The following is a 27,525-nucleotide window of genomic DNA, read 5'->3' as shown; positions in this document are numbered from 1 at the left end:
TTTCACACTTATTTTTAACATCGACATCTGTTTGAATCACTTCAGATGGCGCAGTTCCTTTCTAGAATTCCTGCTGTTGTGTTTTTGCAGCTTAAGGTGAGCCTATCTCAGTTTTCTTGGAAAAATCTGTTCAAAGGGGGGTTGCTTTTGCCTTCCGCTGAGGCTGAGAGAGCGTGACTTGCCTAAAGACACCTAGTGGATTTCCAAGGCCAAGAGAGGATTTGAATCCTGTTCTTCAGAGTCAGTACAGTGTTTTAAACCACAACAATACGCTGGTTCTTATTCCAGAACTAAACTAAGTCAGTTTGATTCAATCTTGAACTGGCACAAATTGATCTAATCAGCTCAATTCACTTTGTTATTTAAGATGTTAGAAAATCCATTGCACAATTCTACAAACATTCTGAAGAATGAGCGCTAGATATAGCCCCTTCTCTTAAGACAAAGAGGGTGTGTTTGTAAAACGTGTAGTTTTAGAATCAAGGATTTGTGCTTCCCTGTGGTGTTTTTTTGGAGGGGGGATTATATTGTCAGACGTAACAATGACTACAGAACTCCATCATCACAGTGACATTTAATGATGCAGGATTTCAATTTCGATTGCCAAACACTATAAAACATAATAAAGTCAATGGTATCATATTCTACAGTACAATATAAGTAGCAGTGCAGGGATAATCTAGACCAGTGGTTTCCAACCTTCAGTTCTCCAGGTGTTTAAGACTTCAGCTCCCAGAATCCCTAACCTATTTGGCCAACAGTCAAGAACTCTGGGAGCTGAAGTCCTGATGGTTGGGAACCACTGATCTAGTACAAGGGGCAGGCTACGGCAGCTCCAAGATTAGTCCCTTTCACAAAACAAAATCATCCCGAAATGCAGGGATAGTAGATTTTTTGGGGGGTCCTTAAAGCTCTCATTCCTTTTAAACCTTAAATATAAAAAGTGGAAGTGGACATCAATCTACTTCTGTTTTTGTGTTTGCATTTTAGGCCTATTCTAGACCTGATGTAGCATACAAAGAGTGCGGAGGATGAAGATTTAGCTCTATGGTCTAACAACCCAAGAGGGAGAAATATATTTTCTGAAGTATTACAGTTGAACTCCATGTTGAAATACAGTATGTGGACCAGCAGAAAAATGGATTTTAGGGGCTGTGGAAATGCTGTATACATCAAATTAAAAATGAATGCATCTTTTAATCACAAAAAGGTCTTTGGAGATCTTCTAGAACCTGGGAGAAAGAAAAGCAAACGTAGTGAGATGAAGATTTAGACCATTATGTTCCTACTGCAGTTTTAATACAAGTCTATGAGATCTTGGGCAAACTACACACTTTCAGCCTCAGAGGAAGGCAAAGGCAACTCCACTCTGAACAAATCTTGCCAAGAAACCTCCATGGTAAGTCAGAAATGACTTGAAGGCATACATTACCATCAGTATCATCATCAACAACAACAAGGTGGTCTGAGTGCTAGACCAGATCTAAGCCTTAGCGTGGTAGTTCTCAACCTGTGGGTCCCCAGATGTTTTAGCCTTTAACTCGCAGAAATCCTAACAGCTGGTAAACTGGCTGGAATTTCTGGGAGTTGTAGGACAAAACACTTGGGGTTTAGATGAAGGGGAATAAAAAAGTTCTTTGAATAAATCTTAATAAGAAAATCTTCTTGTAGGGTTGCCATAAGTCAGAGATTACTCGAAGACACATAACAGCAGTAACAAAAAGAACTACAGTTGTCCAGTTAAGAGCACAGAGCAAGCAAACCCCAACATGGATAAAATAGTAAAAGGACAGCAGTGAGGGTCTGGAAATTGAATAGGGAGTGGCCATTACAAAAGTTCTCTCATGTGTCTCCACCAAGCATGCCTCCAAGAGAAAGGCTGGGCAGTTGACAATGCTATTAGATGGGATTACTACTAGAAACGAACCCCTCCTCCTGCCTAGTGATACCAGCCAACTACTGCCTAATAATAGGGCTGGTCTATGTTGTAAACCAGATACCAAGATGTCTCACCTCTCCCACAGAAAGATCTGTGGCTTCCCTAAACTACAAGCCCCAAAATTCTGCAGGAGGCAGCCACATGCTTGAAAGCGGGAGTCAGCGCTTTAAAGCTAATGTTATAAGGTCAGATTTAAGAAAACCTTATGATAGGTTTATCCCACAACTATTTAAGCCCTCCATCCTGCAGAAGTAAAAACCACCTAATATTTGCTAATGTTCCTGTCCTTACTTAATGAACTGCAGCTGAAAAAAGCATGGAAGCAGACAGGAAAAGATGTTAAATTGGTAGACAAAAGGTTTGGCATCAAATAAAGAATCACAGTTGCAAAGGAGAGGAGCATTCCTGAAATAACTGGGTTTGGAAAGGGTCTTTTTCTGAACGACCAAATATTTCCTAAGTAGCATGGCCAAGGGAAGCTCATTAGAGTTATGTGTATAGGACCATCCAATAATCTGTAATACTCTAGTATGCGGAAGTTTGTTTTCACTCTCATCATCAATTCTGCATGTCTTGTCTCAACCTTGTGTTGGCCTCTCTTGTAAACTCTGCAAGAGTTTCAGTATAACAGGCTAAACAAGATAGTTTGGTAGGTGACGGTCAATATTTATGCATAATACTGACCCCAAGAGCAAAACTCTCTTGCAATCAGATATATCAGTAGCTCTGATCTCAGCATAAACCCATGGGAAGTACTTTACATTTGTTTCCCAGTGCTATACAAAATACCACAATATTCCAATTATCGTACTCTGATGCCTTGCCATTTGTGATAGCTTTCTTCCATGATGGACATAAACTCCACCAGGATGTGTGTTCTATGCAGTCCTGTTAATTCCTTGCTACTTTAAATTGTCATTAATCTATCCTGAGATTTGCAGTTTGCAAGGGTAGGTAAGGAACTATAATCTATCCCTCCAAACTGCAGGGGCCTGTCTACACTACAACATTAAACTGCTTTAATCATTGATCAGGACAGCTAACATAGTGCAGTGGTTTGAGTCTTTGACTAGCAGTCTAGAAGACTAGGACTGGAATCTCCACTCAGCCACAGAAATCTGTTGGCTGACCTTGGTCAAATTAAATCTCGGTCTGACTTAAAGGAGGGCAATGGCAAGCCTTCTCTGAATAAATCTTGCAAAAAGAAAGGAAAAGGAGAAAAGTAAAGTAAAACCCTGGAAGATGGTCACCATAAATCAGACAACAAAACAACAGCAATTCCCAATTCCTCTTTTCTCTGTGCAATTTTGGAAGTAGTTTAGGGGAGTATATTGTTCGCTAGCAAATGAGTCTCATCAGGCTACAAATCTGATTCCTTAGGATAACAATGAAAGAGTTATGAAATCAATAGAACAATAATGTGTGGTATAGATACACCCTGAATTAGCATGTTTCTATCTGATCAAAACACACCCAAATAAAATTCAGACTCCATTGGTTTAATTCATTTATAACTTGCCTTTTGTGGAGAAAACAGACCCTGGACCTCATGACAAGCCATGGCACAATTTGTTGAAATCTGACTTGTTATTCTGAGTGAGCCTGTTTTTCCTAACAAGCAGCTGTTGGCCAGCTACAAACCTGAACCTATGGTTTGTTATTGTCTGGTTTATTTGAACCATAGCCTGCCAAGGTTTCTAGACTTGGAGCTGTGGCACATTATCTGAAACGGAGACTGACTAAAGAGGTGAGCAACAAACAAATCATAAAGAAGAAAATATACAATTCATGACTTAACCAACAAATCATGGTTCACAGAAATCATGATTTATCTTGTCCTATGAATGCATCCATTGAATTTCAGGTTACTCTGCCATCCAAGAACTCCCATTCCAAAGAAAGAGAGAAAGAGAAAGAAAATGAGAAAGAGAAAGAGAGAGAAAGAGAAAGAGAAAGAGACAGATCTTCCTGTAAATTCTGACCCTTCTGTTGTAAGCCTTTAAAAAGCACCTCTGCCATAAGGCATTTATTGGCTGAAGAAAGACAGGTTGCTGAGGATGATACGACTGGGACTTTTGGAATGGCTGTCTACCTTTTAATGCATTTTAATATTTTATGTTTAATGATTTAATGGCACAAAAGTTTGACAATGAATTCTTCCAAAAGAAGTAAAAGTGAAGAAATGATAGGTCACACAAGGAGTAGAGAGGTCCAGTTGTCAATGCAAGGTTAGTGCTGCTGCTACTACAGGGGTGCCCGGGTATTTTTTGTACCCTGTTTCGGGGGGAAATTCCCCTTCTTCAGGAGATAATGTGATCAGCAACTATTGACTCATATATAGTGCCTGATGGCTTCACAAGAAATGACTCTGCTTATAGGAATTCCAACAGTGAGTAGTTCTAAAGGTTCAGTCAAAGGTTTATAAAGAGTACTTAGTGGACTTGGACCCCTGAAGCTTATAGACTTTGAGACTTTGGGACTATATTCAATTGAGATATTTGCTATTGGAGAGCATTTGCTCCCTTTTTATTGTATTCTTATGGCACTGTATTGAGCTTCGTATTGGGTATACATAATATTTGGTCATTACATGTTCTTTTGTGCATAGACTATCATGTTTGTTTGCATACTCTACAAGTATACTAGTATTCTGGGATATCGTTCAACAAAGGGGCATGCTGTGATGATCACAGGGACATTTTGTGGTCCTTCTTGAGTTCAACAAGCAGCACTGCTGACATTTTTTGCCAACCTGAAAATGATGTTCAGAACCTGAAAGTCACATTAGAATTTAAATAAAATACATCTATAGTGAGACCAAGCAACATGCTTGCTTGCTGAATCCAAGTGATAACTGTTGATGGGCAAACTCAAGGCCTTTGTTATCCTTTTTATTGGTTCTCTGTCTTAAACCAAATTTGGACCGCACAGACCCACAAACGGAAGACTATCCTCTGTAAAATATTTTGTTTCCAGCTGTGTGTGTCTGTTCATAGAGATTCCACTCCACGTATTTCAAAGAGTGGACCAAATCCAGGAAAGCTTATGCTAGAAATGTCTTCATCTCTGTTACTCTCAAAGGTGCTACTGGGTTTCTTCGTGTCCTCTATAATGCAGGCAATATGGTCATCCTAGAACAGGCATGGGCAAATTCGGCCCTCCAGGTGTTTTGGACTTCAACTCCCATCATTCCTAACAGCTGGTAAGATGGCTGGGATTTCTGGGAATTCAAGTCCAAAACACCTGGAGGGCTGATGTTTGCCCATGCCTGTCCTAGAAGAACCACTGAAGTTGCCCGTCAAAAGTGCTGTGAAAAATCCATATTATTTGGAGTGCAATCTTAAGAAAAGGATGTATGGATAGTAGAAAGCAAATGCAATTTCATTTGTGGGAGAGGAAACTCCAAGGAGGTCTTAGACACGAAAAAGTGACAGAGGCTTAGAGCTACTCCAGTTTGAGCGTGTAGCTTAGGCCTCTCTTGTTGTTCAGGAATCAAAAGATAATTTCAAGAGTTTTCTGTTTTCATTCAGTTGGGTCTAGCAGGAGCAGAAACAGTGTTAGCATCCTTAAGAGACTCTGCTTGTAGTATGTTCCAATTTTAGGGAGGCATTGATGACATACTAAATAGCATTGGGTGTGTAGATGAAAACCAAAGATCAAATGGCTGCTTAGCCACGAAACCTCAGTGGGTGGCCTTAGGTAAGTCAACATTTACCAGGGTTGCTTTTGAGAGAAGAAAGGGGGAAAATGAGATAAGGCACATTGTATCCTGGCCTGAGTCCTTGGAGTAGTATGGAAAACAAACACAAAGCTTTAAGTAGGAGATTCCAAGGATTGTTCCAGGAAGATGGAACAACAAGCATTTTCAAATTCTGTAGGGTAGAAAGAGCTATTAAGCTATTGCTGCTATGTCTATTCAGATAAGGAAAATCACAGCATACAATGATTGGTGGTCCGAATAAGGCCTTGTCTAGTCTCAAAAAGATGAGCCATCAGTTGTGGGTGTTGGAGAGAAGCAAATCAAGACAACCTTGAAAACCTGGGCTCAGGGACAGCCATTGATGTTTTTCTGACTGAAAGGCAAAGGACAGGATTTGTCCCCTCCCTGAGAAAACTGCCTAGACTGGACATTGAGTCATACTTTGACGCAACGTCTTTCAACACATTTGAGGTCATCAGATTAGTTTAGGAGGTAAAGAGAAGGCAACCTGCAAGGCACAAGTACAGAACTGTGCCCGCACTGCCCTGTGCACATCACCCACTGTTAGCGTTCTCAGATCTTAAGCAAGGAATCTCAGATAAGTGGTTCAAAAGTGTGTACATGTCAGGAGAAAATGCTTCTGGAACATGGCCATACAACCCGGAAAACTCGCAGCAACCCAGCGATTCCAGCCATGAAAGCTGTTGACAACACACTGTGCACATTTATTTTCTTCATTTGCTCCTACATGTTGCTCTAGGTTTGAATGGCAGACTATGAGCAATTGTGATTAATGGGTCATGCTTGATGACATCACCAAGGCCTGGCTCCTGTGATATCACAATACCCTAGGTCAGTGATTCTCAACCTGTAGGTCCCCAGATGTTTTGGCCTTCAACTCCCAGAAATCTTAACAGCTGGTAAACTGGCTGGGATTTCTGGGAGTTGTAGGCCAAAACACCTGGGTACAGTAGAGTCTCACTTATCCAACATAAATGGGCCGGCAGAACGTTGGATAAGCGAATATGTTGGATAATAAGGAGGGATTAAGGAAAAGCCTATTAGACATCAAATTAGGTTATGATTTTACAAATTAAGCACCAAAACATCATGTTATACAACAAATTTGACAGAAAAAGTAGTTCAATACGCAGTAATGCTATGTAGTAATTACTGTATTTACGAATTTAGCACCAAAATATGTATTGAAAACATTGACTACAAAAATGCATTGGATAATCCAGAACGTTGGATAAGTGAGTGTTGGATAAGTGAGACTCTACTGTACCTACAGCTTGAGAACTACTGCCCTAGGTCTTTCAGAGTTTGGGCCCTGGAATCTAGGACCTGGGATAGTCCTGAACTGGAAAATCTACCTACCATCTATTGCCTGAGATAGCTGCTGCACTCTGCCAAATGGTAGACCCACTTTCTTAGGTGTGTTTCTAAAGTAAGGAAAACCTCACAGCTCAACAGAATGCCAAACTCAGAATTGACTGATTCTGAAACATTTATATAACATCCTTCATTGAATTTTGTGGGCAACGTTCAATGAGTATGAAAAAACAGCAGAAAAAAACTTTAAAATATGTTACCCCACAAAGTAGCCTACAATGATGTGATCCCTATAAGATTAAATTGGAGCCCCTGTTCCCCATCATTTGCTCCAGCTTTAAGAAACTATATTTTTCAGACCTTCTTTGCATGTGACTGTTTCTTCTCCTAGGGGAGACAACTTGGAACAATAAAGGGCAGCTTGCCAACACCTTGGCCTTACATGTATCAAAAATGAATTCCAATGACATTTAGCACACTAAATGCTCTAGAACAGGGACCTGGAATGGGTGGAACTCCAGGTGCCAGTGGACACTATCTCCCATTATCCTGGCTACACCAAGGCAATTTGGGAAAATCTGGAGGGCCAGAGGTTCTTCTCCTGCTATTCAAACCTTTTAAAGTACAACCTTTTGTAATCCATAAAACAACGATGCTGTAAAGCAGGACAATATTATAACATTTACCTCATGTGACAGATGAAAAGTGGGCTGAGAATGAAAAAGCACCAACTAGTGAGGACATGGCAGAGGCCAGATACAAATTGAGGGATCTGCAGATTTAAAGTTCTGTTTCTCTGCTAGTACATCATTTCTTTTGCCTAATCATGATTAAATGTGTGTATGGAATCACAGAACCAGAAGAGATCAAAAGGGCCATTCCAACAAACTCCTAATACTCTTGCAAATGCTGCCTGTGCAGGATAATTCCAGATAAACTGTGCCAGATAAATTGATCCATGTATTTCAGAAGAACATACCAGTAGTCCCAAAACAGATAAGAGGACAGCTTTTGGAGGCTTCTGAAAGAAAATGTGAGAAAATGTACAAAGGAGAAGACAAATTCAGAACCACTGCCAGCTCTCTTGAGAAGAGCATTAAGTTGGGTTTTGCCTACACCCAACAATAGGTGGAGGAACCTCTCACCACTGACGTTTAAAATGTATTGTTTTATTTTCTCCTCTCAATTCTCTTTTCCTGTATTGCTGTGTCTTTCAAGTAAGGAAAGAGTAGAGAGAGCCCACTTAAATGATGCCAATTAGTTTGTTTAATAGTATCTCTCCTCCATTAGAAACAAGCTTTCAACGTGTAGCATGTATATAGAATATTGCAGCCATTCCTTTCTCAAGCCCCTCTTCCCAAAGACCCTTTCCATTTCTGCACTTTTCCAAAAGTAAATCCCACAGTCATCAATCCTCAAGTCAGAATGCACAGGATTGCAATTTTGAAGAGTTTTTGTATTAGTTGGTCACAGGTATGAAGAGAATCCTGTGACATTATAAAGATGCTGAAAGCAAAAGCCTTCTGCGTCAGAAACCTTTCTCTGACATTCTCTTCATTGTTCCATCATGACATCTGGTACAATTTCGGAACTGCCCAAATATGTTTAAAATCCTACTTAGTTTGGGAACAAATAACTTTTTCAGGGAACCAGAAATAGCAAATGCTATTTTTCCCCCAAAGGCCTCCTTCTCCAACAACCTTTCAGGATCACCATCCTAATTAGAGACTCACTAAATCCTGCCCCCTTCCCAAGGTAATCACTTTGCCCTGAAGCAATTCACAGGCAATACTGGGGGGAAAGCCATCACACCTGGATCTCATGCTGAGTCCTCTGTATCTTCCTTTTTACATTCAAGTTGACAAAAATCATTATAAAGTGGGAACTTTTTGACTAATCGCCTTTGAAGAGCAGCAGGAGATCATAATGGCAGAGAAGGTGGTTTAGGCATTCTTAGAAACCACTGATCTAATTTTAAATAGCCACCACAACAATATTGTCTTTGTTTATTCATTCAGTCGCTTCTGATTCTTTGTGACCTCCTGGACCAGCCCATGCCAGAGCTCCCCACAACAATATTATCTGATGTTATGTTTTAGTTTTCTTTCAAAATAGTCACTTGTTGTTGTTGTTGTTGTTGTTGTGTGCCTTCAAGTCATTCTTATTTTCTGGTAACTCTAAGGCAAGCCTAAAGGGAGGATCTACACTGTAGAATTAACGCAGTTTGACACCATTTCAATTGACTTGGCTCAGTGCTATGGGATTCTGGAGTTTGTGGTTTGATGAAGCACCAACACTCCTTGACGGAGGAGGTTCAAGACCCTGTTAAACAATAACTCCCATGATTCCAAAGCATTGACCTATGGTAGCTAGTGGCATCAAAGTATTATTTCTGCATTGTAGATGGACTCAGGATTTTCTTGGCAACATTTGGTCAGAGAGGTCTTGCCTTCACCTCCCTCTGAGAATGAAAGAGTGTGACATGCCTAAGATCACTCAGTACATTTCCATGGTTGAGTGAGGACTCAAACCCTGGTCTCAGCTTGTAGTCCAAATCTCAAACTACTACACTACACTGGCTGATCACGACAAATGGGCAAAATTCCCAAGTTTGTGGCCAGGTTTCTTCATGAACGCTTATTCTATTGCAGCTGTAACTATAACTTCAATAATCCTTTACACACTTGCCCCACTCATTTCTACTGGGCTTCCTTTGGAGTAGACTATAGACATGCAATCAATTGCCCTGTGTGCCGTCCGCCGGACAGTAAAAAACTATAAAACTGAAACGTGCTGTCCTTTATCCGGGCGAACTGCAAATCCCTATAAGCTATCCTATAGATATTGAACGACTGAGTCTGGATAACTTCAAAAAAGGATGTTTATTCATACAAGGTTGTAAACCTGGCACAGATCTTAAAGTTGCAGAAAATGAAACAAATTTCTATAGGTTTTAGTCACAGAATTATCCCTGGTTCCAGAAGGCAAAGGTGATTATAAAACCACTATACCCTAATCACGCTGCCTATATTAGAAGGAGAAACTCTTTCCTTCCCTATCTTTACAGCAAAGATTAGTTCTAGAAGCGATGGAATAACTCTGCTCCTCTAACTAGATTTCTTATTCCAGATCAATATAATTCAATACTTATCTAATTTGGATAGGCTTAGATTGGCCTGGTTTTGAGGATGATTTGTCCCAGTTAGCCTTGCACAGCTCCAGCACGTTGGAAGACTATAGCCAGAATGAAGCTCCAAAATGGAGACTAGACCCTGGTAAAAAGGGCGGTCCTAAGATGTTGCATTCTTTGACCAATCACTGCAAAGAAAACTGCAGCCAGCTCTTGCAGATTCCAAGCCATTTTTCCTAGGCTTTTGCAGCCAGAGGCTCAAACAAAATGTAAAGGAGGGAAAACAAACAAACGACCAATAGGTAAGGCAAACCATCGTCCTGGGGGACGGAACACTCCCCGCTAAATTCCCAGGATATGGGAATTTACCAATCAAAAACATACAAACACCTTTGTATACACAACAATACAAACACTAGAACTTTAAACATCTCCAATAAGCAACACGAGGTCACTAATTGGTCTGTCCAAAATGGACACTTTGCCTCTGTTGCAAGTCTTTAATTGAACTTTCCTGACCTTACCGTCCGGGCAAGGAAAGGTCTTTAATACAATGCCCATGGGCCACGCATGGCGGGGCAAGTCTTTGTCCTTTAACAACACAACGTTGTTAACCTCAATGTTGTCCTGTGGGCTTTGCCAGATTCTTCTAGCTTGAAGCTGGCTTAAGTACTCAGCTTTCCACCTTTTCCAAAAGTGGTTGGCCAAGGACTGCACCTGTTTCCACAGGGCACGGTGAGTTCCGTCCGGAACTGGCAACATGATGTCCTTCCATCCTGGCACCTTTTGTGTCAAAATAAGTGCAGGAGTCAGTGGTTGTAAGTTCTCAGGGTCACTGGTAAGGGGAACCAGCGGCCGGTTGTTGATGATTGCGGTAACTTCCGCCATAAGTGTCACCAAAACATCATGCGTCAATGACCTATGACTCAAAAGCATGGCATTAAGGATTTTGCGACTAATACCAATCATCCTCTCCCAAACACCACCCATATGGGAGGCGTGAGGAACATTGAAAGTCCACATAATTTGTTCAGTATTCGTAAAGTTCTGAACCTTTGGGTCTCTCCCAAACCTAGACACACAATTGAGTTCTTTGGTCGCACCTACAAAATTGGTGCCACAGTCCGACCGAATTGACTTAATTGGCCCTCTGAGGGCTATGAACCTTTTTAATGCGTTTAAAAATGATGAAGTGTCCATCCCTTCTATGACTTCTATATGGACAGCTCGTATTACTAAACAAGTAAACAAAACTGCCCACCTCTTGTTATTTACAACACCACCCCTGGTTTTCCTAGTGACAACCTCCCAAGGACCAAACACATCGATTCCCACATGGGAAAAGGGTGGGTCTGTCAAAGTCCTATCCTGAGGTAGTTCTGCCATCAACTGACTTTGACAGTTTCGCCTAAGGCGCCTGCATTTAACACATTTGAAAATACAACTGTTGACCAACCTTTTGGCATTAACTACCCACAGACCTTCATTTCTAAGGGCTGCCTCAGTTAGAGTTCTACCCTGATGATGGATCCTTTCATGGTGATGCCGAACGAGCAGCAATGCAGTGTGACTATTAGGGGGTATGATGATGGGGTTTTTTATGCACGCCTTGAGTTTAGCTTTGGCTAACCTTCCTCCAACTCTCAAAATACCCTCCTTGTCTAGAAATGGGTTTAACTCATTTAGAAGACTTTGATTAGGGATGTTGAGCCCTTGCTCTAGCCTAGCTATTTCCTGCTTGAAAGCAGATCTCTGTACTGACTTGAATATGACGCTCTTAGCCTTTATCATATCCTGGACCTGTAAAGGCTCACTATCTTTGCAAGCTAAACGATGTATAAGCCTAGCTACTGCTCTAAGAAGACTGTGCCACTCCGAAAAACATTCAAAACGGTGTGGTTCCAGGCAAGATCTTTGGCCCATCTTGATTTCTGTGGTCATCTTGCAAACTTTCACCTCTGGAACGGACTCGGGCAATTCTGTATTATCGGTGGGAGAAAAGGCTGATGGAAAATTGACTTCGGTCAAGCATCTGGGGCCTGTCAGCCAACTTGAACTTAACACTCGTTGAGTTGAAGCTCCTCTGGAAGCGATGTCAGCTGGGTTGTTGCTGGTGGCGACGTGGTGCCACTGGCTAGGCGTAGAACTGGTTAGAATGTTGTTGATTCTATTAGCCACATACACCTTGAATCTTTTGGTTGTGTTGTTGATGTAACCAAGCACAACTGTACTGTCCGTGTGGAAATGGACATCTTGAAACAAGTCTCCTATCTCTTGCTGGATGATGCGCCAGAGCTGGACAGCAAGAACTGCTGCACACAATTCCAGCCGGGGTATTGAAGTTCCCATAGGAGCTATTTTAGCCTTTGCCATGATGAATCCTGCGTGACAAAAATCTCTGTCCTTTTGTCGCATGTATGCCACAGCTGCTATAGCTCGCTCAGATGCGTCACAGAAGATGTGAAGTTCTGTGGTGGGTTCTATCATTACCTTGCAGGGCACAAATTGTCTGGGAACTGCGATGGTTTCCAGGCCTTCAGCTTGGGCAGTCCAGTTTGACCAAGCTGTTTTCATTGATTGAGACAGCTCTTGATCCCATCCTATTTTTTCTTGGATCACCTGTCTGAACAGAAGCTTAGCAGTGATCAGGACAGGAGCAGCTATGCCTAAGGGATCAAATATCCCATTGATGGCGGAAAGCATCTGTCTCTTAGTGTTCACAAACTGAAATTTAGATGCTCTTAACGAAAGATGGTCCGATTTTACATCCCAGAGAAGTCCTAAACTAGACTGGGAGCTTAACCCTTTGAATAGCTCATGAACATTGCTTTCCGCTAAGTCTTCAGAAGGAAAGGCTTGCAAGATTTGTCTGCTGTTGGATAATAGTTTGTGCAGGCGAATGTTGGCACCTTTTAACAAAGCCTGCAGCTCATGCACTATTTGGATGGCTTGATGAACGGAGTCGAACGAAACCAGAAGATCATCCACGTAGAAGTTGTGGTTAACTATGCTGGCGACTTCTGGACTGAACTGGTGCCCAAACTCATCTGCGGTTCTTTTGAGGCAGTAGTTTGCAACGGCTGGAGACGGGGTATTTCCAAAGACATGTACGCGCATCTGAAAAACCCGAACGTCACACAAATTTTGAGTGTCCGCGTACCACAAAAACTTGAGGTACCTGCGATGATCAGGACGAACTAAAAAGGCGTAAAACATCTTGTGGATGTCTGCAATAACAGCAAACTCTTTCTCTCTAAATCTCAAGATGACTCCGAGCAAACTGTTTAAAAGATCTGGTCCCTTTAGCAAAACATTATTAAGAGAAATGCCTTGGCATGCGGCACTGGCATCGAATACAATTCGGACCTTGTTAGGCTTTTGGGGATGCGTGACTTTATGGAAAGGCAGGAACCAGTTTTCTTCATTGACCTCACTTTGATCAGAGACCTCGGCGTAGTTACTTTGGAACATGTCTTCCATAAAGCCAACGATTTGCTCCTTTACCTTGGGGTCTTTCTGCATCTTCTTCTTCAGTGACCAGAGTCTATTTTCTGCCACATGCCTGTTGTTTGGCAAAGTGGGTTTTTCTGCTTTAAAAGGCAGAGGGGCTATCCAATTTCCCTCGGGACTCCGGGAAACTTGAGAGTTCATGATCTCTAAAAACCTCTGTTCATCTTTGGAAAGCGCTGTAGTTTCATCCCTTTCGGAGACTTCAAAGATGGAAGAATACTCTGGTGTTATCCCCTGACAATAGACCGAGATATGACTCAAACAGCTATGCATTAGTGTGGGGCGACTACCTTGAAGCACATGCGCTTGACGAGTGCCCACCGACGATGGAGGGTGCATCCTATTTATGCACACTGGGCCTGTAACTGTCCAGCCTAGTGGTAGCAGCTGAGCAATGGGCGCCCCTGGAGGTCCCTTAACTTGGTCGTTCACATAGAACAATTTCGGACAGTCCGCACCAAGCAGAAGGGCAATGTCCACATCTGGACGGAAAGCAGGTAAGGCGTTCTTCAGCCTTCGCAAGTGAGGATGGGCTTCCACGACTTCTCTGGTGACAATCTGCCTTTTGTTCCGGGGAATAGAGGAACACTCAATGAGGTCTGGTAACTCGAACAGTCTCTTCTGGTCACAAGAGGAGACAACAAAGCCGGATGCTATGCGACCCTGCAACTTCTTCTTCCCTACACAGGTGGACATGGTGTAGTCGACCGTCTGGGTTTTTATGTCAAACAGTTGGAAAAACTCTGGAGTCGCCAGGGAGGCGTCGCTTTGTGAATCCAAAGCCACGTAAAGTCTCTTTTTAAGCCAAGGTCTTCTGGCTGGATATACATCTGCTAGGCAGATGGGATGGCAGACTCTGAACTGGTGCACGTCAGAGCATAGTTCAGTACAGGCGACCGATGGAGCATCCTCCTGCATCCGTGACGCGGTCTGCATGTTGGTGGCTTCAGTAGATGACCCTTCTTTGGAAGACGTGTCCCCTTTGGCGCGGGAGACAGCGTCAGAGTTGTGCATCGCGGTGCAATGCTTAAGGCTGTTACACCTTGCGCATTTGACGTCCTCTTTGCAGTTGGATGCAAAGTGAGGAGTTGCTCCACAGCACCTAAAACATATGCCCAGCTTCTGTACAATCTGTTGTCTTTCTTTATAAGGCTTCTTGCCAAATTCCCGGCAGTTGGCCAAACTGTGAGGCTTTTGGTGAATGGGGCAGAGCACCTCCTTCACCTCTGACTTGGATTCGTTGGCCCTGTGCTGAGTTTCAACAGCCTTAACACTAACCGGTCTTTTGGCCTCTCTGGATGGTTTTTTCTCCACTTTAGGTGCCTTCTCTGGCTGGGTCCCTTGGTATAAGGTGGGGAGGCCCGTCTGCGGATCATTCCTTTCTCTGGCCGCCCTGGTGATGAACTGGACCAAATGAGAAAATGGAGGGTATGCCTGGGAGTGGGCCTCCTTGTAGTTGAAGACCTCCTGTCCCCAGCGTTCTTGCAAAGTGAAGGGCAGCTTGGTCAAGATCTGCCTCTGGGACAGGTGCTGATCGAGGCACTTCAAACCGGGCAGTTCTGGATTCTCCTTGGCCGACTCTAATTCCGTAAGGAGATCGCTGAGGTCCCACAAGAGTTTGAAGTCTTTGAGTTTCAAAGCTGGGAACCTTTGGAGCTTGTCCATAAGAGATGCTTCAATCTCTGTGCTGGCCCCATACCTCTGCTGCAACCTGGCCCAGGCCTTTTCCAGGGCTTTGTCGGGATCGGCTACGTGGGCTGCGTAGATCTTCTTAACTTGTGAGGATGAGGCTGGGCCCAACCATGCAGCCAGAAGAGTCAGTTCTTCCTCAGGCAATAACTTTAAGTCTCTGATTGCTCTCTGGAAGGTGGCCTTCCAGAGAAGAAATTCCTCAGGCTTGTCCGAAAACTTTTCGACACCCTTGTCCTTAAGATCTCTTCTGGGGCTTCTGATGATGGAGACAAGCTGGGACTCTGGCGTCGAAGGGAACAATTGAGGAGTTTGCTGTTGTGGAGTGGACTCCCACCGTGCACCTTGCGTCAACCTTTGGCCTCTTGGAGGGATGACATCGACCACTGACGAATCGGTGGCTCCCTGTGCAGCTGTCTGTAAGGGCCAACTAGCACTTGGCCTTGAGGCCCTGATTGACTGACCTAGGGATTTAGCAGGAGGCACAGGTAGCTCGGGCAAGGGTGAGCTCCCCGCTATGACGCTCTGCTCTGCAGGAAACTCAAAAGTGACTTTGGGGCCCTGCTCTGGGTAAGGAGAGAAGTCTTCCTGTTCCTCATCCGAAAACTGGCTGTTTAAGCTATTAAGATGCACAAGCACCTTGGAAGAAGGGTCCTGCTTCGGCAACTGACTTACATTTTCTTCTGTGAGTGGCTCAATTAGGGCCTTGGCCAAAGTCTCAGCCCTTACCTTTTTGGCAGTAGCATCCATCCTTATTCTAAGCATTTCTATTTCACCTTGTCTACGGGCCTGTTCTATTTGCATTTCGCTTTGTCTACGGGCCTGTTCTATTTGCATTCGTTGCTCTTCTTCTTTAAAGGGAAGGGTGAGATCAGCTGCCTTAGCATCAGCTTCCGCCCCTGCTACCTTGCTCTTTAGCTCCAGACGTGCAGCCTCCCTAATGTGCAAGGCAGCTAGGGAAGAGATGGCACTCCCAGCAGCAGAAGACTTGCTAGAGTGGCTATGTTTAGATGATGCACACTCCCTTAGCTTAGATACCTGGCTAGAGCGGTTGGACTTAAGACTAAGTGCCACAGCAGGTGATTTTAAAAGATTGGTCTCATGGCTGCATAAGGAAGACTGATTTCCTTTTGGCTCAGACCTTAGATTAACAGGTGGAGAACTAAATTCCAAGGCATCTAGAATTGCCCTCACCTTATTTTCTTTCTCATTAGTGTCAGCTAAGACACTCACTATTTCTAACTCTGAATCCTTGGCGTTAATGCGCTCGAGGACCTGGACTATCTTAGACACCAAACCCCTCCAGAGACCGAAGGTCTCTTCAAGGTCGGTCTGTAATATGGATGGCACCCTTGTAATACCCAAGCTCTCAATTCTGTCCATCAATGTTACAATTCGCTCCCATGCCGAACCTAACCTCACATGGAGGAGCTCCTTTTCATCTATTAGATGGGCTAGCATCTTGGCTGAAGGGTGCTTTATCCTTTGGGGCCTTTCATTCCTACTTTCAGCCTCAGGAGGAGGTATACCATCTGTATCATCTTGAAATTGCATAGACATTATGTATTCTTAATAGCAAGTAAATTTACAACAAAGGCAAATACAACATACCAGCAAGTAAATTTACAATAAAAGCAAATTCAATATATAATACAATTCACAGCACTTAACCATAGCAATATATATCACTAAGTAACTATACTTTACAAAGATTGTGACCTTTGGCGCCAGACTTTGGTTGGCAAGCTGCAAAATGTCAACTGACAGCAACTTGCCACTTGATATCTCCCTTGCCCGAGTGACGTAAACTGCCAAAATGGCGACTTCGCCAAATTTTCAAGCACCTCGTGCTCTGCGGCTCGAGGCCTGCCGCCGAAGGAGCACCGAGGCTGGCTTTGGAAAGGAGGAGAGAAGAGACGCCTCCTCCCCGCTGTGAAGGGAGGTCACCACCGCAGGTCGATGAGGCAGGTCACCACCGCAGGACGATGAGGCAGGTCACCACCGCAGGACGATGAGGCAGGTCACCACCGCAGGACGATGAGGCAGGTCACCACCGCAGGACGATGAGGCAGGTCACCGCCGCAGGTCAATGAGGCAGGTCACCACCGCAGGACGATGAGGCAGGTCACCACCGCAGGACGATGAGGCAGGTCACCACCGCAGGACGATGAGGCAGGTCACCACCGCCGGACCATGAGGCAGGTCACCACCGCAGGACGATGAGGCAGGTCACCACCGCCGGACCATGAGGCAGGTCGAAGCCGGCCGAGTGCTCCGGCCGAACTCGCAGCAGCGTTGCCAGGCCTGTCCAGGTTCTAGCCTGGTTCTGGTGGGCTTCACGCCTCAGAGCCAGCCAAAGAACTGTCGCTGGTGCTCCGCGGCTCGAGGTCTACCGCCGAGGGAGCCCTGGACGTTGCTGGGAACTGCACAGCCTGTGCAAACCCAGAAAGCCACTGGGCCACGTGCGCACACGCGAGCCAAATAGCAAGGAAATAGAGCCCCACTATTTGACTCCTTCAGGTCTGAGAGCGGGCTCCACTGCCTCAGACGCTGGTAGAGTCTTTAGGTATGCAGACTGAGCTCAGGCGGAAAAGCCGCGGCCTATACTAAACTTCCTAAACTATAAAAAACTATAGGCTGTGCAAGCTAGCTCAAGCGGAAAAACCGCTGATCTACCTCAAAACTGTGCCGTCCGCCGGACAGTAAAAAACTATAAAACTGAAACGTGCTGTCCTTTATCCGGGCGAACTGCAAATCCCTATAAGCTATCCTATAGATATTGAACGACTGAGTCTGGATAACTTCAAAAAAGGATGTTTATTCATACAAGGTTGTAAACCTGGCACAGATCTTAAAGTTGCAGAAAATGAAACAAATTTCTATAGGTTTTAGTCACAGAATTATCCCTGGTTCCAGAAGGCAAAGGTGATTATAAAACCACTATACCCTAATCACGCTGCCTATATTAGAAGGAGAAACTCTTTCCTTCCCTATCTTTACAGCAAAGATTAGTTCTAGAAGCGATGGAATAACTCTGCTCCTCTAACTAGATTTCTTATTCCAGATCAATATAATTCAATACTTATCTAATTTGGATAGGCTTAGATTGGCCTGGTTTTGAGGATGATTTGTCCCAGTTAGCCTTGCACAGCTCCAGCACGTTGGAAGACTATAGCCAGAATGAAGCTCCAAAATGGAGACTAGACCCTGGTAAAAAGGGCGGTCCTAAGATGTTGCATTCTTTGACCAATCACTGCAAAGAAAACTGCAGCCAGCTCTTGCAGATTCCAAGCCATTTTTCCTAGGCTTTTGCAGCCAGAGGCTCAAACAAAATGTAAAGGAGGGAAAACAAACAAACGACCAATAGGTAAGGCAAACCATCGTCCTGGGGGACGGAACACCCTGGTAAGATATTTCTCATCACCTGTGAAAAAAGACGTGGGAAGGAATCTAATGGCAAGATTTATTGTAGCATGAGCTTTTATGAATTACTACCTGCTTCCTTAAATGCATCCTCAAAGTATCCAAGGAAGCAGATTTCAAAGAATAGGATTTCATGCTAAAACAAATATGTTACTGGTGCTACAAGACTACTTTTTTCCTCCTCACTCTTTTATTTTATACTGGAATAGATGAGCACCACTTCCTTTTTGAAAAGTTCCATCAGCTGGAACGCAATGTCTCCCTCCCTCCGAATCTGTGTCACATTATTGTGCTGCTGATGCTGCAAGTAGCCCTTCCTGTACTTCTATTTAATGTCTTCTCACAAAACTTGCAGTACGGGAAACCAATGGATCTGGCAGACTGGACATAATCAAACCTTTCAAGCGTGTCTGCATCATTGTTATGAATGAATTGCTAACTCTACTTCAAATATCTCCCAACTGTTTGATTCTTCCCACAACATTAACTGGAAATGCAGTTCGAATGCAGTAAATTCCCCTGCTTTACTTTCCTTCTTGCAAACACCCCAAACCAGTCAGGCAGACTAAGACGCCTTGCACTGTTAGCTAAGCGAGAGTTTTGCCACCCATGTTTCGGGTAAAAGGCCAAACCTGTTTCTTTTGTAAGCTCTTATTGAAGGTTCAAGATGTGCCCAGAGAAGTAGTTCTTTGCAAAAGGTTTCTCATAATTGTTAACATTAGTTTAGTGACACCAGAGTTTAGTAGTGAGACACATATGCAACCATTTGATGCTTTAAAGGAGGATGCTGGACTGTGGCCAACCAGGTATTGTTGAATTCAAATTCGTATCGGCCACATCCATCATATTCTATGATCATGGATGATGAGAGGTGTAATCTGGCAACATCTCAAGGGTGACACACTCCCACTTCTCATCTTTAAATACCATCAGAATCAAATGTGTATCTGGGAGTAAGGGTGCATCTGCACTATAGAATGAATGCAGTTTGACATCACTATAACTGCCATGGCTCAATGCTATGGAATTGTAGGAGTTATAGTTTTACAAGGACTTTAGCCTTCTCTGCCAAAGAGTGATGGTGCCTCATCAAACTACAGCTCCTGGATTCTATCACACTGTGCCATGGCAGTTGAAATGGTTTCAAACTGCATTAATTTGGCGGTGTAGATGATCCCTTAGGGCCCTTCCAGACAGGCCCTATATCCCATGATCTGATCTCAGGTTTTCGGTTTATTCCAGATTATCTGGCAGTGCGGACTCATATAATTCCATTTAAAGCAGAAAACCTGGTGTAGATTCTGGGATATAGGGCCTGTCTAGAAGGGCCCTTGGTTTCACGGGATTTGGCAGGGCTTACTTCTGTGTAGAGACACATACGATTGTGTAGCTAACAGAACGTGCAAAGGGTAAAATTAAAAAGTTTCCTGCTTGATTTACAAAGTGAACATCCACCAGAAATAGGATTCAGAATGCTAGTTGTCTGCAATAAACAGGTGCACCCATAGCAGTTGACTGAAAGGTCAAAATTATACTGAGAACATATTGCAAAATATATTTATTTGAAGCAGAGATCATCTCCTATGATATCATCTTGTCTCCTTTTATTATACATTCTTTACTCTTTATTTCATTAGTATGCTGCCTTTCTCTCACAGTGACACCCAAGTTGGCTCCCAAAGAAACTCAATTAAAATAACTTTAACATTAAAGTTTGCAAAACAAATCCACACACTGGACACAATAAAATCATTTAAAAGACATTCATTTTTTTAAAAGACATAAAACACATAGTGCAGTAAGAAGCTTCCCAGCTTACACAATGAAAGCCTGCTGGAACAAATTGATCTTTGTAGAGAGGGGATGAAAGCAGGAAGGGACCTAGACTAACCTCCAGTGGAAGGGAGTTCCAGAAGAACTAGATTGCACCATTATTTCATTACTGGCGGCGCCAGTGGCAAAGTGGCACTACTCGATCAGAAGTGGTATCACACTTAAGACATCTTGTAAGGCTCTCATGTGAAAGAAGGAAATTCAATAAATGACTTTTTCTCTCTGCTTGCTGAGGAAAGCTTCACCTAATTAACTTTGCTTATTAGGACAGTGAGGATTGGGGTGGGGGGGGGAGAGATGAAAGACTGCTCATCCTTATATGGAATTAAGTCTAACTGCAATTAGTAGGCTCTTACTTTCAAGTAATCACAATGAGTCAGGATGCTTTGACATCAATCTTAGCTAAATAGCTTGCATTCTATTTATCTATCACAGTGATTCCCAACCTTTTTTTTTTTACCAGGGACCTCTCTCCAATATCAGTACCAAAAGGGTTGCAAATCAGTTTTTGGTAAATTTTAGATTCAGTTTGCCTATTTGGGGTGCTGATTCAGAAAATTGTATTGGATAGACCACATCAGCTCTAGTTTCTAAACATATGCCACCCAGTTGTTGCCATCTGCTCACCCACAGAAAACCATATTTAATAATCTAGAGCTGATATGGTCTATCCAATGCAATTTTCTGAATCAGCACCCCACATAACCCCAGGAACAGGCCTAAAAACAAAGACACCAAGAAATTTTTTTTTGGCTGGGCTGCGTTATTATCCGTAGTAGTAACGGTGAGGCTGTGGATATTTTAGTTCTTACAGACTACTGGTAGTCCACGGACCACAGGTTGAGAACCACTGATTTATCTGTTCCAATAATGGCATTGGAACCTCATGAGAAGCAGTGTTTGAACATTAGACTACAACCCTGGAGATCTGGATACACATCCCGCACCCCACCTCCCTCAGCCATGGAAACCACCTGGGTGACTTTGGACAAGTCAATATACACTGTAGAAAGAACACACTTTAATACGGTGTCAAACTAAATTCTAAATGCACCCATACTCTCTCAGTCTCAGAAGAAGGCTAAGGCAAAACCCCTTTGAACAAAACCGAATGTTGAACCAATCTTGCCCGGAAGTAACTTCAAGGCACACAGCCACAACAATCCCACTTCATTAATTCCATAGGTCAGTATGTTTTTACTTTTTAAAATCTATAATTCAGAATCCCCCCAAAAACATAGAAATAAAAACTAATAATAATAATAATAATAATAATAATAATAATAATAATGGTTTATTAATATCCTGCCCTCTCTCCCAAAAAGGACTTAGGGCAGCATTACAATTGGTCTTTGCTTGACTTTAAGGCCACATGTCTGATATAACAGGTTGCAGTTTTCATTTAAATGGGTGTATTTTTATTATGTTCAGACATTGAGTGTCTGCCTTTTATGTTTGGAATTTGTCCTGACTCCCTCAGGGAGATAGAGCGGAATATAAATAAAGTTTTATTATTATTATTACTTCTCCTAGAATCCCCCAGAACTGTGTAGCTTTTCCACAAATAATATATGTTTGTGTGTATGTATGTGGGGTGGACATTGTATGCATATATGTGTGCATATCACAAACACAGAGTAGACTTTCAGTTAACCAGCATCCATAGGGATTGGTAGGTGCTGGATAAATGTACTTTCTGGTTGCTTCCGAGTTAGTATTAAAATAGGCCTAATACTGTACTCCATCCTATACTAATTCTGTATTGATTTGATACTAATATTGAAATATAGTAATTACAGACAAACTTAACATAACACAGTTTTACTGTGCTACACATGTACTGTATTTTAATTTTTATTTGAAATATATTTTTATGTTTTCCCAGTTGCTTGAGAATTCTGGTTAATTGAGAGTCTACTTGAGCCAAACAATCACAAGATTTAATGTACTTGAAGGGTTTAGTGGGCATTGACCTTGAGTTTGGGAGTTGTAGTTCACCTACATCCCGAGAGCACTGTGGACTCAAGCAATGATGGACCAAACTTGGCAGGAATACTCAATATGCCCAAATGTCAACACTGGTGGAGTTTGGGGGAAAATAGACCTTAACATTTGGGAGTTGTAGTTGCTGGGATTTATAGTTCACCTACAATCAAAGAGCTCCTTGAACCCCACCCATGACAGAATTGGGCCAAACTTCCCACACAGAACCCCCATGACTAACAGAAAACCTGGATGGATTTGGGAGGAACTGACAGTGATTTAGGGGAGGTGTAGTTCTCCTACATCCGGAGAGCAGTGTGAACCCAAACAACGATGGATCTGGACCAAATTTGGTACAAATACCTGATACGCCAAAATTTGAATACTGTTGGGGTTTGATTTTTGTCATTTGGGAGTTGTAGTTGATGGGATTTATAGTTAAGCTACAATCAAAGAACACTCTGAACCCAGCCTACAATGGATCTGCACCAAATGTGGCACACTACCTACATGGCCAACATTGAATACTGGCGGGGTTGGGGGGGGGGGGTTGTTTTTGAATTCTGGGAGTTGTAGTTCACCAATACTCAGAGAGCACTCTGTACCAACAGGTGATGAGTTGTGTTTCCTATGCTCACAGATCAGTGGTTCTCAACCTGGGGGGTCACTCCCCAGATGTTTTTGGTCTACAACTCCCAGAAATCTCAACCAGTTTACCAGCTGTTAGGATTTCTAGGAGTTGAAGCGCAAAAACATCTGGGGAGTGACCCCCCAGGTTGAGAACCACTGTCACAGATTCATAGAGCTGGAAAGGACAATAAGGGCCATCTAGTCCAACCCGCTTTGGTCACACTCAAAAAGCGCTGATGGTGCTACTGCTAAAGGTATTGTACATCAGAAAATAGATACACACCTATGTGTACCTACAAAGGCACAGGCCACTCCTGGGAGGCTAAGCGGAGCTTACCCGAGAAGGTGTCGAGGGCGGTGGGCTGGTACTGGTCGGGGTACCCGTTGGTGGTGTAGCTGACGATGAGGCTGGTTTTGCCCACCGCCCCGTCGCCCAGGAGCACGCACTTGACGCCCAGCTCGGAGCCTCGGCTCGGGCTGCTGCACCGCTTCCTCCTCCGCCGCAAAGTGGGCGAGTAATCCAGCAGCTCCTGCGGAGGCATCCTCGGCGGAGTGGGCGCCTCTCCCTTGGCCAACTTGGGTCCCTTGAAGCAAAGAATGCTGCGGGTGCAACGACGCCTGACGCTTTTTTAGCAGCGGACCCCACGCAAGCTTTCAGAGCCCCCCAGAAGGGGAGGCCGGGGACAAATGTGGGTCGGGGCGGGCTTTCCACGCGCGGCGGGAGTTTCTCTTTCCCCGGGACGGCATCCCTCAGGTGCCCCGGAGCCGGAGGAGGGAGGCAGTGGGAAAGTTTCAGTTGTGGCTCCTCTTCTGGGCGGGACTCCCACCTTTGCCTTCCCTTCCCCAACCTGGATGGGCGTGTTTTTTTTAAAAGGACAGTCAAGCGCTGTGATTTGCATGGGCCCGCCCTTTGCCTTGCAACTTGTCTCAAGTGCTTCAACTAAGGCCTCATCCACCGGCTCTTCCAGACAAGATCTGATCCAAGGTTTTTAGCTCTAAACTGGATTATATGAGTCCGCACTGCCAGATAATCTGGGATATAGGGCCTGTCTGGAAGGGTCCTACACCTATCTATCTTCTATCTTCTATCTACATAATAAATGTGAAAATCTGTATGTGTATTCAGCCCTATTCAGAGAACACTGAACCCATCAGATGACAGATCTGGACCAAACTTGGCACACAAATTCAACATGGCCAACTGGGAATACTGGTGGACTTTGGAGTGATCGACCTTTAACTCGGGGAATTATAGTTCACCTGTAATCCATGACCCCTCTGAACCCCACCAACGACGGATCTGGACCAAACTTGGCACACAGACCCAACATGGCCAACTGTGAATCCTGGCAGGCTTTGTGGGTGTTTCACCTTGGCATCAGAGACTTCAGAGAATACCGTATCCAGTGAATACTGAATCCAACAGATGAAGAATCTCGACAAAACTTGGCAAACAGACCCAAGGCTGCCAACTTTGCATACTGGTGGACTTTGGGGTGATTGACCTTATCATCAGAGTTATAGTTCACCTGTATTCAGAGAACACTGAACCCAGCAAGTGACAGATCTAGACCAAACGTGGCACACAGACCCAACATCGCCAACTGTAAATACTGGCAGGCTTTGCAGGTGATTCACCTTGGCATCAGAGACTTATAATTCATCCATATTCAGAGAATACTGAATCCAAGAGATGAGGGATCTTGAACAAACATGGCACACAGACCCAACATGGCCAAGTGTGCATAATGGTGTAGTTCGAAGAGAGTTGACCTTGGTATATGGAAGTTGTAGTTCACTCTTATTCAGAGAGCACTAAACCCAGCTAACATTGAATCTGGACCAAGCTTGGTACACAGACCCAACATGGCCAACTGTGAATACTGGCAGGGTTTGGGGGTGATTGCCCTGGGAATGTGGGAGTTGTAGTTCACCCTTATCCAGAGAACACTGAACCCAGCCAGCAATGTATCTGGACCAAACTTGGCACACAGATCCAACATGGCCAACTACAAATACTGGTAGAGTTTGGTGGTGATTGTTCTTGACATGTGGGAGTTGTAGTTCACCTGCACCCAGAGGGCACCGAACCCAGTCAATGACAGATCTACACCAAACTTGGCACACAGACTCAAAATGACCAACTATGACTATTGGCGGGATTTGGGGGTGATTGACATTGGCATCAGGGAGGCATAGTTCACCTGTATTCAGAGAATGCTGAACACCCATGATTACATAAGACTGAGGCGTGGCAGTTAAAGTAATGCCAAACTGCATTAATTCTATAGTGTGGATATAAACTAAGGACCTCAATAGATGGTTTCAGGGCTCAGTTTCCATATACTGTAGAAACAGAGCCTAACGGATGCCATCACATGACATAAGAACACTGCTGGTGGGACTCTGTGGGCTCTGTTTCCACAGTGCATGGAAATGGAGCCCCAAAGTTATTTTCAGGAGTCGGATGTTATCTGACTGGAAATGGCTTAAAACAGGGAAAGGATAGAGAAAGACTGCAGGGAACAAAGGAGGAGGATTCCCCCTACTTTCCCCTCACCCGTCTGATGAGGTTCTAAAGCTGGATCTACACTGCCATATAGTCCTTTTCAGAATGCAGATTAACTGCTTTGAACTGAATTATATGACTCTACACTGCCATATAATCTAGTTCAATGCAGTTAATCTGCATTCCGAATCTGGTCCCTTTTGCACTACCATAAAAAAAAAACAAATTATCTCTTTTGAACTGGATTATATGGCAGTGTAGACTCATATAATCCAGTTCAAAGCAGATAATCCTCAGAGGATGCCTGACATATACCTCACAACCTCTGAAGATGCCTGCCATAGATGTGGGTGAAACATCAGGAGAGAATGCTTCTGGAACATGGCCATAAAGCCTGGAAAATGCACAACAACCCATTTTATTACAGTTTTTCAATGAACATCTCATAGAATCTCAACCAATTCAACATAGCTTGTGACAACCACAAGAACGAAGTTTCTGGAGTACAACAACTACTTTCAAAGTAAGTACCGCACAATGAAACAGGAAATAATACTTTCAAACCAGGAACAGAAAAAAAATCAATTTTTGTTACATAGTGTTATCAGAGAAAGGAAATCTAACTATCTTGGCTTTTGAAAGTTACATATTTGAAGGAATTACAAGAGGATAGTTTCTCTACAAGTTTGCAGAGAAATCACAACACATTAGGTTCGATTAATGGTTCATTTATTATAATAGAATGACTTGCACAATACAAATTTAAAGCATAGTCACTGCTGTTTAGTTTACACAAATATTTTGCATGTGGGAAATGCTGTTGCATGCCTTCAAGTTGTTTCTGATGTACAGTGACCCTAAGGTGAAACTCTCACAGGTTTTGTTGGCAAGATTTGTTCAGAGAGCCACTGTCTTCATCTGAGACTTTGTTCAGAGGGGGTTTGCCTTTGTCTTCTCTGAGGTTGTGAGAGTGTGGCTTGCTTAAGGTCAGTAGGTTTCCATGGCTGAGTGGGGATCTGAACCCTGGTCTCTAGAGTCATAGTCCAGTGCTTAAAACACTACATCACAACATGGCTGTTAGATGTGGCAATATGGTTGAAGAAGAAAGAGGCAGGGCCCTCCTGAGGCAAGAATGCAGGTGACCTAGCAGATGGAGAGGTGAGTATCCAAAGACAAACCCCCAAAGAAGTAGTGGCCTTAAAAATGATAAATTCTGCCACAAAGGTATTAGGCAAGAAAAGAAGGAAGGGCTGCAGGCAAATCATGTTTACATAGCCATTTGCACCATTTGGTGAGTTCCCTGCTCTTTTATATTCCCGACCAATTCTGCAAAAGTTTGTCTCCCCTGCCCCAAAGCATTATATTTCAAAACTTCACTCTTTCCACTCAAAGAGGGTCAAACTCTATTTCTGACAGATATTTCTAAAGATTGTCAGGAGTGGTAACTTGGTCAACAAGCAGAGCATGGCAACAAAAGACAAAGGAAGGACAGTGAGTGTATCATATTTCTTATGTTCTGTAAACATATGATAAGCAAACAAGTCTAGGCTTTTTGAAAGTGATGAAATCTTTGTTGAAGAAGGGGAGCATGTTGTCAAAGGCTTTCACGGCCGAAATCACTGGGTTGCTGTGAGTTTTCTGGGCTGTATGGCCATGTTCCAGAAGCATTCTCTCCTGATGTTTTGCCCATCGTGTATCCCTCTTAGTTCTCCTGACTTTTTCAGTAGCTTTCAATACTATCAACCATGGTATCCTTCTGGACTATCTCGCTGAGATGGAGGCACTGTTTCACAGTGACTATGTACCTTCCTGAAGGGACTAACCCAGAAAGTGCTGCTGGGAGA

The 27,525-nt window shown here is 43.5% G+C and overlaps 1 protein-coding gene across 1 annotated transcript in view; it reads right to left on the bottom strand.

Moving 5' to 3' along the window:
- The window catches only part of rhov (ras homolog family member V), a 35,187-nt gene extending 11,164 nt beyond the window's left edge, over positions 1-24,023 (bottom strand). The window contains exon 1 of the mRNA XM_003224787.4: positions 23,510-24,023. Within this exon, the coding sequence (XP_003224835.2) occupies positions 23,510-23,714 (205 nt within the window). The 5' untranslated portion in view covers positions 23,715-24,023. The remainder of the gene's footprint in view (positions 1-23,509) is intronic.
- Between the last annotated feature and the right edge of the window lie 3,502 nt (positions 24,024-27,525).

The sequence above is a fragment of the Anolis carolinensis genome, chromosome 1 (genome assembly GCF_035594765.1).
Source record: "Anolis carolinensis isolate JA03-04 chromosome 1, rAnoCar3.1.pri, whole genome shotgun sequence".
Taxonomy (NCBI): Eukaryota; Metazoa; Chordata; class Lepidosauria; order Squamata; family Dactyloidae; genus Anolis; species Anolis carolinensis.
Note: the sequence above shows the minus strand (reverse complement) of the source record. Positions and strands in the feature narration are given on the sequence as shown.